The 16,031-nt window shown below is 38.6% G+C and overlaps 1 protein-coding gene across 1 annotated transcript in view; it reads right to left on the minus strand.

The window, feature by feature from the left end:
- Positions 1 to 844: 844 nt before the first annotated feature.
- LOC104082862 (N-terminal EF-hand calcium-binding protein 1-like) overlaps positions 845 to 16,031 on the minus strand; it is a gene marked incomplete at its 3' end in the record, with an annotated part of 34,020 nt that continues 18,833 nt past the window's right edge. Inside the window, exons 4-5 of the mRNA XM_009586124.1 lie at positions 15,799 to 15,896; positions 845 to 981 (exon numbers count right to left, since the gene is read on the minus strand). Of these exons, the coding sequence (XP_009584419.1) occupies positions 845 to 981; positions 15,799 to 15,896 (235 nt within the window). The remainder of the gene's footprint in view (positions 982 to 15,798; positions 15,897 to 16,031) is intronic.

Genomic DNA, 16,031 nt, shown 5'->3' on the forward strand with positions numbered 1-16,031 from the left:
AGTACTGCGTCCAGCTCTGGAGTCCTCAGGAAGGACATGGACTTATTGGAGCGGGTCCAAAGGAGGGCCACAAAGATGATCAGAGGGATGGAATGCCTCTCCTATGAAGAAAGGCTGAGAGAGTTGGGGTTGTTCAGCCCAGAGAAGAGAAGGCTCCATGGAGACCTTATTGTGGCCTTTCAATAATTGAAGGGGGCTTGTAAGGAAGATGGGGACAAACTTTTTAGTAGGGCCTGTTGCGACGGCATAAGGGGGAATGGTTTTAAACTGAAAGAGGGTAGATTTAGACCAGATACAAGGAAGAAATTTTTTACGATGAGGGTGGTGAAAGACTGGAACAGGCTGCCCAGAGACGTGGTAGATGCCCCATCCCTGGAAACATTCAAGGTCAGGCTGGGGGGGGCTCTGAGCAACCTGATCTACCTGAAGATGTCCCTGCCCATGGCAGGACTAGATGACCTTTAAATGTCCCTTCCAACCCAAACTATTCTATGATTCTATGATTCTATGAATTTCAGAGCTCTTCACATTGCAGTGGTCTGGTTTCTGCATTTGATATTAAACAGTCAATGGATTTAAAAAGAAGTCAAAGGAGCAGAGCCTAGGATGTAACAAAATGGTCCTCCTATATGCAGCCCACCACAGGATCAGATTGGAACCTGCTTGTATTCAATTTCAGGAAAACTCCTATTAGTGAGTTTCTATATGGAACAAAAAGTATGTCCTTATTTCTCCTGTTATTCCCTACATCAGGTTGCTGGGTGAAATGTAAAATGGTCTTGGAGGTTCACGGTGACCCCACTCCTCACCCCCTTCACTGCAGCTGGGCAGAAGGTTTGCTCACCTCTCCTGCCGAGTCTGCTCCTCTGTGGTTTCCATGGCACACTCCAGGGAGTTCTGGAGGGACTGAAGCTGGTTCAGTGTTTCCTTCAAAAGAAAGCGAGTCACAAACTGCTCCAAATTAGAAGCTTCCTGATAGTCCTAAAAATTACATGAAAACAAAAAAAAAGGTAAGGATTTGCCTACTAGGTTGGAAATATGTGAGGGAAGATTCAGACTTAATTCAGAAAGGAAGCAGCTTGGATGTTTTCATGCTTATACATGCAAACCACATAAGCAACCTTTATGTTTCTGGACAAAAAGACCTCTGAATTTCCAGGTATAGAAACTGTTCCCACCTGAGCCGAGAGAGGCCCAGGTACACAGTGGCACAACATAGTTCCTACTCAAAAAAACCCTTTTCCTTATGTTTCTTAGCTCCAGTTGATGGCAGTACCACATTACTTCTTAAGTATGATTGACAACTGCAGAAGTGAATTTAAAGTTTTTATTCAGATCTATTCTTGTTAAAAGATGTTTATCTAGTCCACTGGCCTGTCTCTGACCATGATTATGGGAATAGTCTGTGAGCAGGGCACGTACTTAGTGATACTGCCCTGGAAAACTCCACCAGCAGTTTGGCTGAAGGACTGCCTGTGCCAGAGAGATTGCCTTCTGAATTTAACAGTCTTTGACTGACTTTTGTTCCTTTAATTTGTTTAATTATTTTTGAAACTATGTATCTATATTTTTCACAATTACATGAAATGCATCTAAATATTCTTTAAGTTGGAGTTTGGTTATTATAAAAGTTTGCAGCTGCAAACTGCAAGCAGTCCGTAATGGTTCTTTGTGTAACAACATTTTGAATATGTTTTATCTCTTTAAAAATATTTATGCCTATTTTCTGTAGATAATTTCAGAAACAAATTTTTACGCCTGCTCTCTCCTTGGCCCAATGAATCATATTTCCATGGATGGGGTCAACTTTAACATTTCTGGCAATCCCAGATCTGCAAAACCCAGTTCTGCAGTGACATGCAGGTAATGCTGTGTGAGGGGGGTCACCCATATGATAATATAAACACCCTTTTTGTTGTTTTCTCATTAATAAATGTAATAGAGAGGATAGAGCAGACCTCTAGAGCTTCTGCTTACTGTGTAGAGCTCCCATCAGGAACAGAGAAGGAAAATGGACTTCCTTCTCTTAAACTTTGAATGAATTTGTTGGCTCCTACTCTGATAAAAGTACGCTGGTATCCATTTGTCCTATGCCCTAAGTCTGCTTATGTGTGCAGAAAACCCATTCAGCTGATCTTGAAAGCCTTTGGGTACAATTCCATCTACAATGGTTTCATAAAATATGAGGCACATTGAATGAAAAGTTTCTCTAGCCACCACATCTGAAGATAGATGATGGTCTGTTATCTCCAAGATTTAAGGAAAACTTGTTGTTTGAATGCTGTTGCCTCCTACTCTAGCTGAGAACCCATTTGAGTATTTTTGGCCACACTTAGCGGTATTTAAGCTCTTCTCTGTTCTTCCCAATGTGAATTACAGCTGAAGTGCCTTTTTGACTTCTCTTAGAATTTTTGCATGTATGTGTTTGCAATCAGAACACAAATATAAGATGTTTTGAAATTTACATGTAAAACAAAAGATTGTAAGGTAATAGCTTTAAAAGCATTTTGCTCTCCTATGAGAACAATCTATTCACAATACATGTTATTAAGCTAACTCTTGTTGGAGGACTTCTGCTACAGAAATCTCAGATGTTAAACCACCCATGAATCATCAGAAGTTACTTATGTAGCCCAGGAGCTTCATGGTCTTCTATATTTACTTCTTCTGTCTTCAGATTAATCAGGTGTGAGCCATTCTCCAACAAATAATTTCTTATTTATACATTTTTAAAATAGATACTCATGGGAGATTGTCTCTCTACCTTTTGAGTGAATACCTGAGACTCACACCAGTCCTATAAATAACATTTATAGCAACGTTTATGAATACTAAATCTTATTATGCAATAGGAAAGCTGATTTTTTTTCTTCTTCTAATTTGTCTCCATTGTAACTGATTTAAAACTTTGGTGCACCTGACAGAGATCATTTAATTTCCAAAAATTTTGATTCTCTGTGGCATGTTAGAACAACGTGTGCGAATTTGTGTAGCATGGGCAGCTAAATGAAACCCTGCAGTAGAAATCCAGGGTATGTTTTAATTTTTCAGTTTTCACCAGTGCTCTTGGAAATAAGTGAACAAAACATGAGAGAGATGACCATTTCTTGTAAGTTTTTGAATTCCAAAGCAATCTCACAAGAGGAGGATAATCAAAGCATTTTAAAATTCTAGGCATCCAAAAAGTAAATGCTACAGATACCTCCATATAGCTTCCTGCTCATAGTCATAGTAAATCTGATACCGGCATGCTGAATTACAACTTAAAATGTACATCAATACTGTTTCATTTTACAGACAGTTCAGGTGGGCCCTCGCTGATGGGGAGGTCATATAAACATTAACTGTGTAATACTTGCTACTGTCTGAGGCTGGCTGCTTTTTGACTTGTTCAGAAATGCTTTCCTGCATTTGAAAGTGATTAAGGTTTTTTTCATCAGAACTACTCCAGGTTTGTGCATTGCACCAGGATTTAGTCTTTTTTCTTCCTGTTCTGTTGTCTTGTAAGTTCGATATTTAAAGGCTTCCCTATGGAAAAGGTCCTTGTGATCTTTAAATATAGCTTAAAGATGCCTTATCTTATAGGCAGACAGGATGATAACATCGTCTGTGGGAGTCTAGAATTATCAAAGACTCTTTCCTTATGTGTATTTTAGCCAAACTTCGTGTTTACAGCTCTTCTATGCGGAATTACTTAACTCTCTTAATGCACCCAGTTGGGCAAATGGCTACTCAACATTTTTCTTTAAATAATGGCTCTGAGGCCACCAATTCTGAGCTCACAGCAATGTTGGGCAACTTCGATTCCTGCCTGCTGAAAGATAACTACTCCCACCTGTCCTTCTACAATTCTTTGAAAATCATGGAAGAAGGTATTCAGCATATATAAATTGTCAGCATTATTATAATTTAAGTCATGGAGCGAAAAAGATTGTCCATTACAATTCAACTTAAACCTCAACTCCAGCTTTCAGCAATGAGGAATTACCAGCCATGCTTTGTTATCGTTTCACCACTCTACTTCCTATAGAAAAGTGCCTTCATTTGCATTTTATTAAAGGCATATTGGTACAAGATTCCACTAGAAGAAAGAAAATGTTAATTCTGAATTAAGAAAAATGTGTATCAAGTTATTAAGTGTATATTATGGTAGAATCAGCTTAACTGGCATGCACAGTATTTGTATTGTCAGTATAACGCGCCACCAGTTAATAACGGGACCCACTGATGGCATCGGCATGTAAACTAGAAAAATGGCCTGTTTCTTGAATTTCATTAGCTGTAAATTACCGTTCATTAGCACATACATTATACTGCACACCAGTTTGGGCAGTCCAGATGACGTAAGTCTGTGTTAACATATCGTTCTTCTTGTTAGTTTTACTGATTGCGAGTGAATTAGGGTAATTTTCCACATCTTCCTCATGAAGAGACAACTGCAACCTTTGTATGCAGCTAAGATTTGAGTTTCCATTAATGCAACTGAAAATACACATAATTAGTTATTTCCCTGTGGAAAATGTCACCGTGGTCTTTAAAACTGGCTTATGGCTATCTTAAAAGCTGCAGAAGAGGTTCTCCTTTTATAAAGGCGGAGGAAGCAGGGCTTAGGTATCTCCTAAGGGAGTCCACATCTCAGGGACACCACAGGTTCAGTGACTCTCTTGATCCTCTCGAGCCCTGGTGCCAGCCCCAATCCTCTCCCCTTGGGTGACCTGTCACCACGCTGATCCACTTATCAGAAGAGCAGCTCATTGAGATGGAGAAGGAGGGAGATACCTGTGTTTGCTTACTTGGGGCAAGCAAACTAAACTTGGTTGGGAAAAAAATGACTCTGAAATCTCCCAGAAGGGGTGGGAGCTTAGGCAAGAGCTCCACAAACTTAGTGGGAAAGGATGTCTGGCTGTCACCTAGTCCAACCCCCTGTTCAGAGCAGAGCCAACTTCAAAGCTAGTTCAGGCTGCGTGGCGACATGTCAGCTGAGTTTGGAACATCTCCAAGGATGGAGATTACACCATCTCTCTGGTCCACTGTTGCACCACCCTCTCTGTGCAAAGTATTTTCCATATGCCTAGTCAGCATTTTCCCTTCCGCAAGCTGTAGCTGTTGCCTCTTGTGCTTTTGCTATGCACCTCTGAAAAAGACAATGTTGTTTTGTCTTCTCTATAACCCTTCTTTAGATAGTAGAATTACATCTTCTCTCAGCTTCTTCTCCAGGCTGAACAAACCTGGTCCCCTTGGCCTCTCCTTTCTATATTGCTATTTTGCTATGTAGTAATTTATGTTATATAAGACTTGACTTTATAACTTATTTATTTGTACTTTATTTGTTACATTACTTATAATAGTTATTTATTACTGTTATATCACTTTACAATTTTCTGTTTCCTATTTTACATGTCGTATCAAAATAATTTCATAAAAATTATTTATGCTTATCTTTACAGAAAATACCCCCAAGGCAACTGAAAAGTAGTTATCTTTGAGTAAAACTCAGTAAGGAATATCTATTTAAATTTCCCTTGATCATGGAATGTCTTCTGCCCTGTGTGTTTAGATCCTACATTAGTGGGACAACGCCCTGGGTTACAACTTTAAATTGAGGATATTAAATTAGTCAGAATAACTGTACCAAAATGAAAAAGAATTCAAGCTTTTTTCATTTCAATCACTAAGATCTAATTCTTCAGACTGTAGGACAGAGTCAGAACAGAGTGAGAATAAAATCGTAATTTCAACAGAAGCCAGATCCAGAGATGCTCACTGTGTTGACTTCACACAAATGCAATTTTTACAGCATCCTCGTCGTAAGAGTGAGCAAAGGCATAAGATACCAAACTATTAAATAGATTCAACTTCAATTTTAGAGTGTGGCACAAACTTTACAAGTTTATTGAAGTATTATATTTGGAATAAATTACATGTTTAAATTCTGCCTAGAGAACTGGAACAGTGACAGTCTCTACTAACCACTTGCAATGCTGACATAAGAGCAATGAAATAAAATAAGCAGCCATCGGTGACTGCAGGAGAATATTGACACACATTTGTAATAGTGTCCATCAGAACAGCACAAGTCTACCACTCTCCTTTACTGGGATTATTGAAGAAGCAATATACCCTTATTGCAATAATAGTATGTACAAAATTCATGCATGGATAAAAAGTAACTCCCATTTAACTGCTATTAAGTGCACCACGTAGCTTAGAGACAAGAAACTGTGTTTTGGCTGTTTTGTATCAGCAGGTAGCAGGGACATGTGTAATGCCATTGCTCCTGGGAGAAGGGTGTAAGAATACAAGGAAAATATCAAAGCTGTTGGTGGTTTTGATAGGTATTGACAGGAGAATGGCTAGGTTAAATGTTTCTTTTTCTGCTATCAAGTTATTTCTATACACTTTCATGTTTGAAGGTATGGATATTAACTTAATTAAGCTTTTGGGTTTTTTTTAAGTTCTATTTAACACATCTTCTCTGCTACCAGCAAAAATTTGAGCAATGTCTATTTCTGACCCAGTAGGTACAAGACTTCCATAAAAAAGATCAAAGAAGTTCCCAAGAGTTTTCATTACTCTGATAAGGAGCTCGGAGGAAAGGGGTGAATCTCTGGAATATCCTTGCACTACTGCTCAGAATTCATCGCTTGCAGCTTTTTGAATTTATCTGCATTTGACTTGACTTGCACTAATAGTCACGATCTTAAACAAATTTTATAGATAGAAAATCCTATGAAATGAAATTCCAAAACCTCATTTAATAATGTCCCTAGATAAAAATAGCTGTTTATTCATAGGGTCCTCTCTGCCTTTTAGCAGGGTGCAACTGGTGATATATTTAGCACTATCACCAGCATTCCTCTCTTCAGCTGAGTTTACAGATGAACAGTTGAGTACATGGATTTATGCAAAAAGGATCCAGACTCCAGTTCTAACCACTGGCAAGTCTATCTCATCAGAAATTAGGGAATGATAAAAAAACAGCCCAAAGAATTTAGGTCAAGTCATCCATGGTCAAAAGAAAGAATGTTCCAGATGGGTCTTTTTAGGAATTTACAGGCTGCATTTAATAAGTTTTCTAGCTATTTTAGCTAGAAAAAGTAGAATATGAGAAACAACTATGCCTGCAAATAGGAACAGTTCTTAAAAGCCTAGTGCAGCTGGAGCTCAGTAACAAGTTCATTTATTGCTCTGGTATTTTGCCGTACTACTTTTTATCCCTTTGTTGAGTTCTGATTACTCAAAAAGGATTGCTTGAAAAATTCCCATGAAAATTTTAACATGATAAAGCTTTGAAATTTGAACAACACAAAAATGCATTGAAGGCATCTGCTTTACTCCACTTTTTTCTATTTTTAATGAAAAACCTCTGACAATTCTTCAGAGTTCAGTCAAGAAAGTCCAGTCTTTAGGACTTTCTTTGGCAATTGCTTTAGAATCCTCTCTTATTTCATAGATCTAATGTTGAACACTGTTAATATTTTAGAGGGATATGTTTGGTCTGATATTAGAGCTGAACGAAATGCCTGTGAGAAATGGAGGTGGGAGCGGCACCATACCTGTCATTTCTTTGAATGAACAGTATGTATGAAATTTTGAAATTATTGCTATTTTTTTCTTAGAATGAAGAATGGAACTATTTTTAGACTAAAAGAATCTTCTTTTGTTCTTCTTTCGGCCAAAAAATCCATGCATTTTTTTCTGCAACATAGCCAATATCTGCCTGGAAGGGTAGGATGTTTTTTTTCTCCATTCAATTTTGTATTCTTGAGGCTGGGCACTGGCAGTGCAGGGCACGTAATGCCTAATCTGTAGGCAGCCACATCTTTTATTGGTTTTCTGGCTCTGTCTTTCCCTTTGTCTCCTCTGTGAAAAGCACGAATTTACAACAAATCTTTCAACCCTCATTCCCCTCCATGGTATTAACTTACGACATCCATGCAAGTGGTGCCTAGCCACTGAAGGTACCTGAAGATAGCTGATAGGATGTGAAAACACACCATTAATGCAAGAAAGACAAATCCTGAGTCTACAGTTTGCTTGACTAATTGGATGATAAATATTCTGCGAGGATGTTTTCTGGTGTGGAATTCAGAAAGTACCCACTCTTTGTGAAACTCTCTTCTTCATCTGTATCTTTTAATCACTATCTTACATCTTCTAAACAATTATGAGAATCAAACCCCCTACTCACTGTAATGGAAGGAGATACAATATATGTTCAACTAAACTAGTGCAATAGAGTTAACTGTCATTAAAAAACAGCCTGAAGCAATCAAATATACAGGAAGAATTAACTGTGTGCAGTTAAGAAATACATTAGATTGCAGCAGTTTTGTCAGTTGGCTTACGGTATTAAGTATTAATCATTGCATGCTGCAGTATGTACCACTGCTGCTCTTTACATCTTGAACTTCATCTATTTTCCTTCAGTGTTTTATGTAATCTTCATAGTGAACTGTTTTCTATTTCTTTATAAGGAATAATAAAATGAGTAACTCCTTTTGTTCTGGCTTTTCACTTCCAGTGGAATCTGGATATTTTGTCCATTTCAAAACATCAAGATGGGAGATGGCTATCCTATTTTAGACTGACGCTGACCTGAAAAAACTTAGTGATGAATGCAAGGAACAAGCGAACCAGATTCAAAGCCAATGCATGAAAATTAATAATCAGGATAAACTGAGTAATACCTGCCTTAAATTATTCTTTGGCAGCAGCTGTTCATTACATTCATTCTGCAGAAGGTGCATTTGTGAAAAGTGCAATTTCAAAGAGAACAAGACTGGATTCTGTGGAAACTGTTAATAAATTCTAATCATGTGCAAAAATTGGTGCCAGCCAATTTAATACAGATCTTGAGAAAACAAACAAAAAACCAATTTAAAGCATTTTTGCTCAAACAGAATGTTAGTTGTGGAACTCTATTGCTGACATATCCTTGTCTATCTTTTTTTTTAATTATTTTGTTTTGTGATATAATTTACATTATCGCTACTGTTACTATTACTCAAATATGCAATAAAAAAAATCTAGGTATTCTGGTTTATAATGGGTATCAACTCTCCAGAGTGCAGTGATTTACATAATTACTATAAATGCACCATCAGTAACTAAATTGCATGTCCCTGTGTTACTCTTTCAGCTCCCATAATCTTCTCTCTTACTTTGACTGGCTCCCATTTTTAGACTACTCAAGAAGTTTTCCAGTAATAACAAGGCTGCACTGACTTCACTTAGCTTTGGGTTTTTTTGAGCAAAGCAGAAAAATGAATGATTTTATAGGAGCAAAGAATTAGACATGCTGTGTCAGTCACTGAATCCAGCAGCTTGCTGCTGCACACCATGCACTCCTCTTTTCTATGTTTTTGCAAGCAACATGTAAAAACCAGTTAGATTTTTTTTGCCCCAAATGCTTGGAAGGCTATTCCAGAACTTGATTGCTCTATTGAATAAGAATTATCTTTCATTTCCATCCTAAACTCAATATCTTTATGTTTTGCATATTTAAATGCTGAGTATAAACCACTCATGGTTACTGCTGCTTAAGTGGTGTTTGCTAGTTCACTGAGGCTGGTTCCCAGCTATCACAGACAGATCATTTGGTGTCCTTCGTAAAACAGTTGCAAAGGAGGGAAGAAAGTCCCTCCAAAGCAAAGAACATGAGACTTTAGAGTCTGAAAAGGAGAAATTTTGCGGTGTCCCATCCCTCGTTTCCTATGTTTGCCTGCCATTCCTTTCCATAGAAGTCTGCAGTGCTTTCGTCTCCAAAAGAACTGTACCTCTGTATTTGCCGGAGGAGTGTGCACTCAGAGGTCATCTCTCTCTTGATTCAGTTTTGAAAAAGTGTACGTCAACTATTCTAGCCAAAGCACTTTCTGGCTTTCATCTATGGAAGAAAGATCTTGCTGTCCTTTTTGAGGAAGAAAAGAGATGTAAAGAAATTGAATGAGGACAATGAAATAAGGATGATCAAAATACAACACAGAAGAACAGATTAAGGGGAGATCTTCGATATTTGTTTAAACAATTTCCTACTGTGCTGACAGTCCTTCTTGGTTATTTTGACGTTCCCTTTACTTTAGATTTTAATTTCTCATTTTGCTGTTCATAAATGCTTTCTATTGGCTGTACAAAAGTCCTACCCAAGTCCATCCAGGAGGTTGCTATTGCGTTATAGTTATTGGGTTTGCGCTTCAGATATAAAGTTATATAGGGTCAAGCTCCACTCTTACTCACTGGATCAAAGTTTTGTCTTATGAGCACTGTTAACAGTCATTTGGCCACCAGCCAGCTGTGGTTAGACTTTCACCAACACTGCAGCACAAACTGCCCTAGGGAGCAGGGGCTTAAAATCATCTGAAATGGTCCCTGCTTCCTCCCAAGCCTCTGCTGCCAGCCTTCACTGTGCGGGTGCTAGTGCCAGTGCCAGTGGCGACACATGGGGATCAGTCCTTGCTGGAAAATGACCCCGTGCTGCTGGAAAAAAGGGAAGTCAGGAGGCAGGAGAAGAGGGGAGTGCTCTTCAGCTGGTGAAAAAAAGTGAACTTCAAATGGGTGTTACGACTTTGATAAAAGGCACTGTTGCATCAGGGTAAGCCATGACCAGCTCTTCCTCTGTGAGACAGTTCCTCTGGGAAAAACCCTTCGATTCAGGTACCTAAACTGGAGTCTGGTGGCCTACAGAGACCCACCAGGTTTCCAGCTGCTGCCCCAGAAGGGGGTCTCCTCCTGCCCCTGGGTCTCCTGGAGGTCCTGTGTGCTATTTGTCAGGCCTGTGCAGACATCTCGGACATCCCTGAACACCCCAGGTTTTCTAAAAAACCACTAGATGCCTGTTTAAACCCCTGAATACTTCTATATTGCCAACTTCATTTCATATGAAAATTACGTTTTTGGTGATTAAATGAGCTTTTGCTAGTTTACTGAGTACAGAATAGTTCATCACCACCAGCAGGTTGCATTTGCAATAAACTATAGCAATACCAGAAATAAAAATGATAGAGCAAAACTTGTTCTTACTGAATAGCTGACAAATAGCAACAATTTTATGGCTTGATAACTTGAGGAAGACGTGTTCTTTAGTCTGAAAGTTTCTGATTTTCAGTATTCACAAGCCAATAGAACCAAGATGTCAAGCACCTTAAAAAACCTGGTCTATTTTTATCTATCTACATCATTACTCAGTGACAAATTTCATTTTCTGTGCTGCGGGTTGCAAGTTTTCTCTTCATTGTATTTATATGTGACTGCAAGCTACAGAATGTAATAAAAATGCAGCTTGCTGAAAATGTTATGTTTATTTGGGTAATAAAAAAGTTAAGATTAAATATTTTAATCAAATATGCTTCTGTGTTTTGCTAGAAAAAATGTCAGAGAAAAAAGGCTTAAAGAAACAAGCCTTCCAATGCATTTGTAAAGTTTTGCCGAGTCTTTAATTTTTAATGCTTCCTGTACATAACATGAAGAAGAAATGAGATAAACAGAACTAACCCAGCTTGTACTTTGATCAGGAAAATATCGACGTGGCAGGTACAAGAAAAACAACTGACACCAATGATTAATCTGTCCTCACCACTCCTGTATAAGCAACTCATCCAGACTCTCCATCCTGAGGAAAGAAATGATCAAATAGCAAGTGCCGTAAGTCCCTCTAAAAATCCTCAGATACGTGTTTCCCTTCCTTGTGTAAGGATAAAACACAAGAGACCAGTACCAAAACAGTCGCTTCCCCAGCATCCTTTGGTAAGATGTCTTCCGTATTAAAAGTATGCTGCTTGCAAATGCAATTCAGTCTTTTCCCTGCGAAAGATGTTCCTTGCCATATCTACTTCTCTGCATTTTTAGCTTAGCACCTTCCCTTCAAGCGACGGAGCATGAACCACTCTACTCCAGCGAGGGCTTCCTGTCTTCCCAGGAGATATTTATTTTGGATAGGCTGGAGGGATCTGGCCCCAGAATGGTGAAAGGAAGTCTGGTTTCAAAGTTTCTTGAACCTGCTAACACACTGGAATGTTTTCTCCCATAGATGACTCGATATTTTCACTTTCAGACAGCACAGGACTGGAAGACTGGAGAAAAACTCAGTTCAGGAAAGCTGACAACCCTTTCAAACCACAGAGGGTAATAAAGTAAACAGAAATTATGCTGCAATTAACTTGCAGGAGACAGTTATCTGCTAATCTGTTGGGTTAAGAATACCTACACATGGAAATAATTTGGAGTGATGGGGACAATTTGATTGATTTTGATTTAAATCCAGGAGTCTGTAGCCAAGCCAAACTCCAGTTGCTTTTGGCGAGAGATCTTTCTGACTAAAGACTGAACAGGTTGGAAATATTTGTAAACAAAACCCAAGGTATTTGTTCATTAATGCATGTAGTTTTCAAAACTGAAACAAGACAACATGAAGAGTCAAATCTATTTCATGTGCAAAAGCTACTTGGTGCACACTTTTGTACTAGACTGACAGATATGAGTCAAATAATGTCACACACTTTGGTGTTATCAAACTTAGATTACTGTACACCAAAAAGTAAAGAAAAATACATTAAACTACATTTAGGGTTTTTTAAATTTCTAGTTCTGTTTATAGCTGGAATAAGAAGGGTTTATAGATTAGATATTTAGATTTTTCAGACATTCTGATCCACTGTTTTCGTTGAAGACTGACACATCTTCCTTCTCTGGGGTTTCCTTGGAAACTGAAGCTGAACATTTTTGCTAGGGCTCCAATTCCGCAGCTGCCTCTCGTGCAAAGTACCTACTGAGTACAGACAACGAGAATTGGTAGGAAAGCAGGGATCTTCTACAGGAAGGACTGAGTGGTGATTGTTTATCCGACTCTAAACTGGATAAATAAAATGAATGAAGTACCAAGTTGCTCCTTTCCCCCCCCCCCGAATATTTAAGACTGAATGAGCTGCCTACCTGAAGTGGCATGCGCTCTGGGAAAGTTTAGCAGAGACTGATAGTTAGAGGCGCTGAGCTTTCTCCAATCCACGAAAAGTCAGAGGGGATGGAAAGCTCACGGCAAACCTGAGGACTGGGTCTGTAATCAGCCCCATGCTCTGCAGGGTGGAGTTCAGGTTCAATCTGAGTTTTTACTTTTGGTTTTTAATAGGAGAATTGGTCCTTGGAAATTTGGTCCTGGTCATTGGAAACTGACTCAGCGACTGTAGATACACCATGTCTTTCTAGCTCTCAAAGTGTAGGTCTTCATTTCTGGGCTTTTTTTCTATATAGGAATTTTCCAACTAGATGATGGCTTAGAAGATCGTAATAAATGCTCCTATTGCTCAGTGACTATTTAAGGGACTCGGTGGCTGCAATGGCTGCAATGGCAGGCAATGACAGTTTTATTGTGCACTGGGAGGGGAAACCCAAGCCTTGCTCTGCATACATGCCAATGGCCATTCATAACCAGACCACCCGTTTCTGAGTACCTTCTTGTTTGAGCTGCAGAGTCAACTGCAGCTAGAAGCTACATCACATGTAGTGTGTGTCACGTGATGAAGATCATTTATCCATGCTATCTCAATATGCTAACTAGCTTTTGCTCCACCACCAGCTCTGATTTTAGGTGGATGTATTCCAGATTTTACACTTCAATAAAAGCTTGGACTATTTAAGATGGAAATTTTATTATTTGCATTCCAATGATTTATCAGGTAGTCAGTTCACATAACCTATCTGTTTCCTGAGAACTGAGTTCCTGTTGTGAATAATGCCAAGTTTGAATTGAGAATTTAATTTCCATACAAAGCTGTAGTTGCTGGGCATATCCTTGGCAGAAAGCTCTATTTTAGAATATTTGAGGACACTTTTCTTGTTTGACTGTGTTCACACACTGTGTCTACTAATTGGAATTAAAAGTATTTTTTCCAGTGTTAGCCTTGCTCTAGTTCTGCCACCTCTAACGAACAGTCAGTTGGGATATTCCTGAAAGAGAGAAAACCCATTAAGCTTGAATCTTCAGTCAGGAAAATAAAATTCAAAGAAATCATGGTGTGGGCATTTTTTAAGATGGGTTCTTCAAGCAGACAGATGAAACACTTACTAATATTCCAGGTTTTCTTATCCATTTTCCAGTCAGGCCAATGCTTATTTCTTACAACTCTTATTAGTCTACTGGGGCTCCTCCTCTGTACTTAACTTCTGAAGCAATTCTTAAATGCCGTGTTCTATTTATTTACAGTAGTTATCAGATGACATGTCCTGCCCTTTAGCAGTAGTATATACACATGGCTAATTTTTTTTTTAAATCATGCATGGCTAGAATAAACTAATCTGTTGATTTTCAGTGTCCAGCTCAATGAGGCAGTGAGTCAGCACACATTCACTTCATTAGGAGTGGAAGATGCACAGCATGAACAGAGAGACATACAGCTTACTGGCTCAAGCTCTAAATAAATAAGCTACACTTTCAGGTTTTTATTTTGGCAGTTCATGTAAAATGTATGAGTACTGCACTCTTGCAAACACCTGAATGCCAAAGATAACAGCTTGCTAGAGAAGCACAGCTTTCTCCCCATTGATCTCTTCATTGATTGACTGAAAAAATCAGGGTTTTTTCCCCCTGTGGGATCTCACTGAATACTTTTGGCTGAAATTTCTGTTGTTGATGGCTCACCTTCCAGTGAATAGCCTTGTGGTGTGGGTCTGGGGTTGGGTTTGGAGGATCTAGGTTCACTTCTTTCCCTCATTTGTGCTTTCCTTCACGTTTTGAAGCTGTTCCACCTTGCACAGAATATAACCGTTCAGCCAGGGAAAAGGAGCATATTACCCAACGTCTTGATGCACTTTTGATCACACATCGAGCTGGGATGTGGTAGGAATGAGCAGGTATGAACATAAGAGCAGGTATGACCATAATGAATTGAGTGCCAAGTGGATCGGCTGCCTAGTATGTCCTGCAGCTCGGCTACATCCCCCGTCAGATGGACGGATGGAGAAACCCAGCTTCTCCTGAGAAACGTCTCCTCCCTCCAGGGTGAATGCCTCCTCACTGCACTGGTGGGCAACAGCCCTAACACCTCCTCTTTGCTGACTCTGAGAGTGCTGTTTTTGTTTAAAATGCCTGAAATGGAAATGAAATCTTGTTCTCGGTCAGGGTGTTTCACTCAGCCCAAATCTCTATGTCTTCTGTTGTTACTATCAGAAATATTTTCAAGTGATTTACATTGTATTTCAGGACTAAGTAGTTGGGACGCACAGCCGCTGCCTACAGAATGGTTTTATAAAAGTACTAGGGTTCAGCTTCAGGGAACACAGGGAATGATATTACAGCCCTTTTTAATTTTTTTAAATTATCGTGGAATCTACATTTAACAATACTCCCCAGTATGTCTCCAGATGACTCTTGCCTACCTAATTTAATGGTAGTCATTAATATAGTTTAAGTCGTTAGCATCTTTTACTAGCATGTTTTCAACTTCAAAAATTTGGATTATTTTTTCAAATTTGGACTATTTTCAAATGTTGATATGCTGATAATACTTACCCACATTTGGCATGGGACATGGAATCCTCTCTTGGTACGACAATATGAAGAACATTCTTCAGATCATTTGCAAAGACAATTTTGGTTATATCCAAACTGTAATACTTTGCAGCAGAGCTTTACAGCTTTGGTACTCAACAATTTTGACAAGCCTTTTCCTACTGGGCTTTTGCTACAAACGTATATGTGGAAGAACTTAAATATGAATTAGTAACTTTATCTAGATAAGAAAAATACTGGATACATGTTCAAATAAGTAAAATATACAATGTAAAGAAAATTTCACAATTTTTACTTACTTTCTTTGTTTTGTCCATTGCCTTCAGTATGGTTATGTTTAAGTCTTCCAAGACAGAGAGAACATTTTCATACTCTCCTAAGTGCTGGGAAAAATATTCTAAAAGAAGAAGAAAACCCTATTCATGACCTGAAAAATCAATATTTCATTAAGTATCAATTTTATCAAGTCTGAATTCAATTATGGTATTATTAACTATCTAAATATATAAAATGAACACAAGTTACAATGAAA

The sequence above is a fragment of the Fulmarus glacialis genome, unplaced genomic scaffold, assembly GCF_000690835.1.
Source record: "Fulmarus glacialis isolate BGI_N327 unplaced genomic scaffold, ASM69083v1 scaffold27489, whole genome shotgun sequence".
In the NCBI taxonomy this organism is placed as follows: domain Eukaryota; kingdom Metazoa; phylum Chordata; class Aves; order Procellariiformes; family Procellariidae; genus Fulmarus; species Fulmarus glacialis.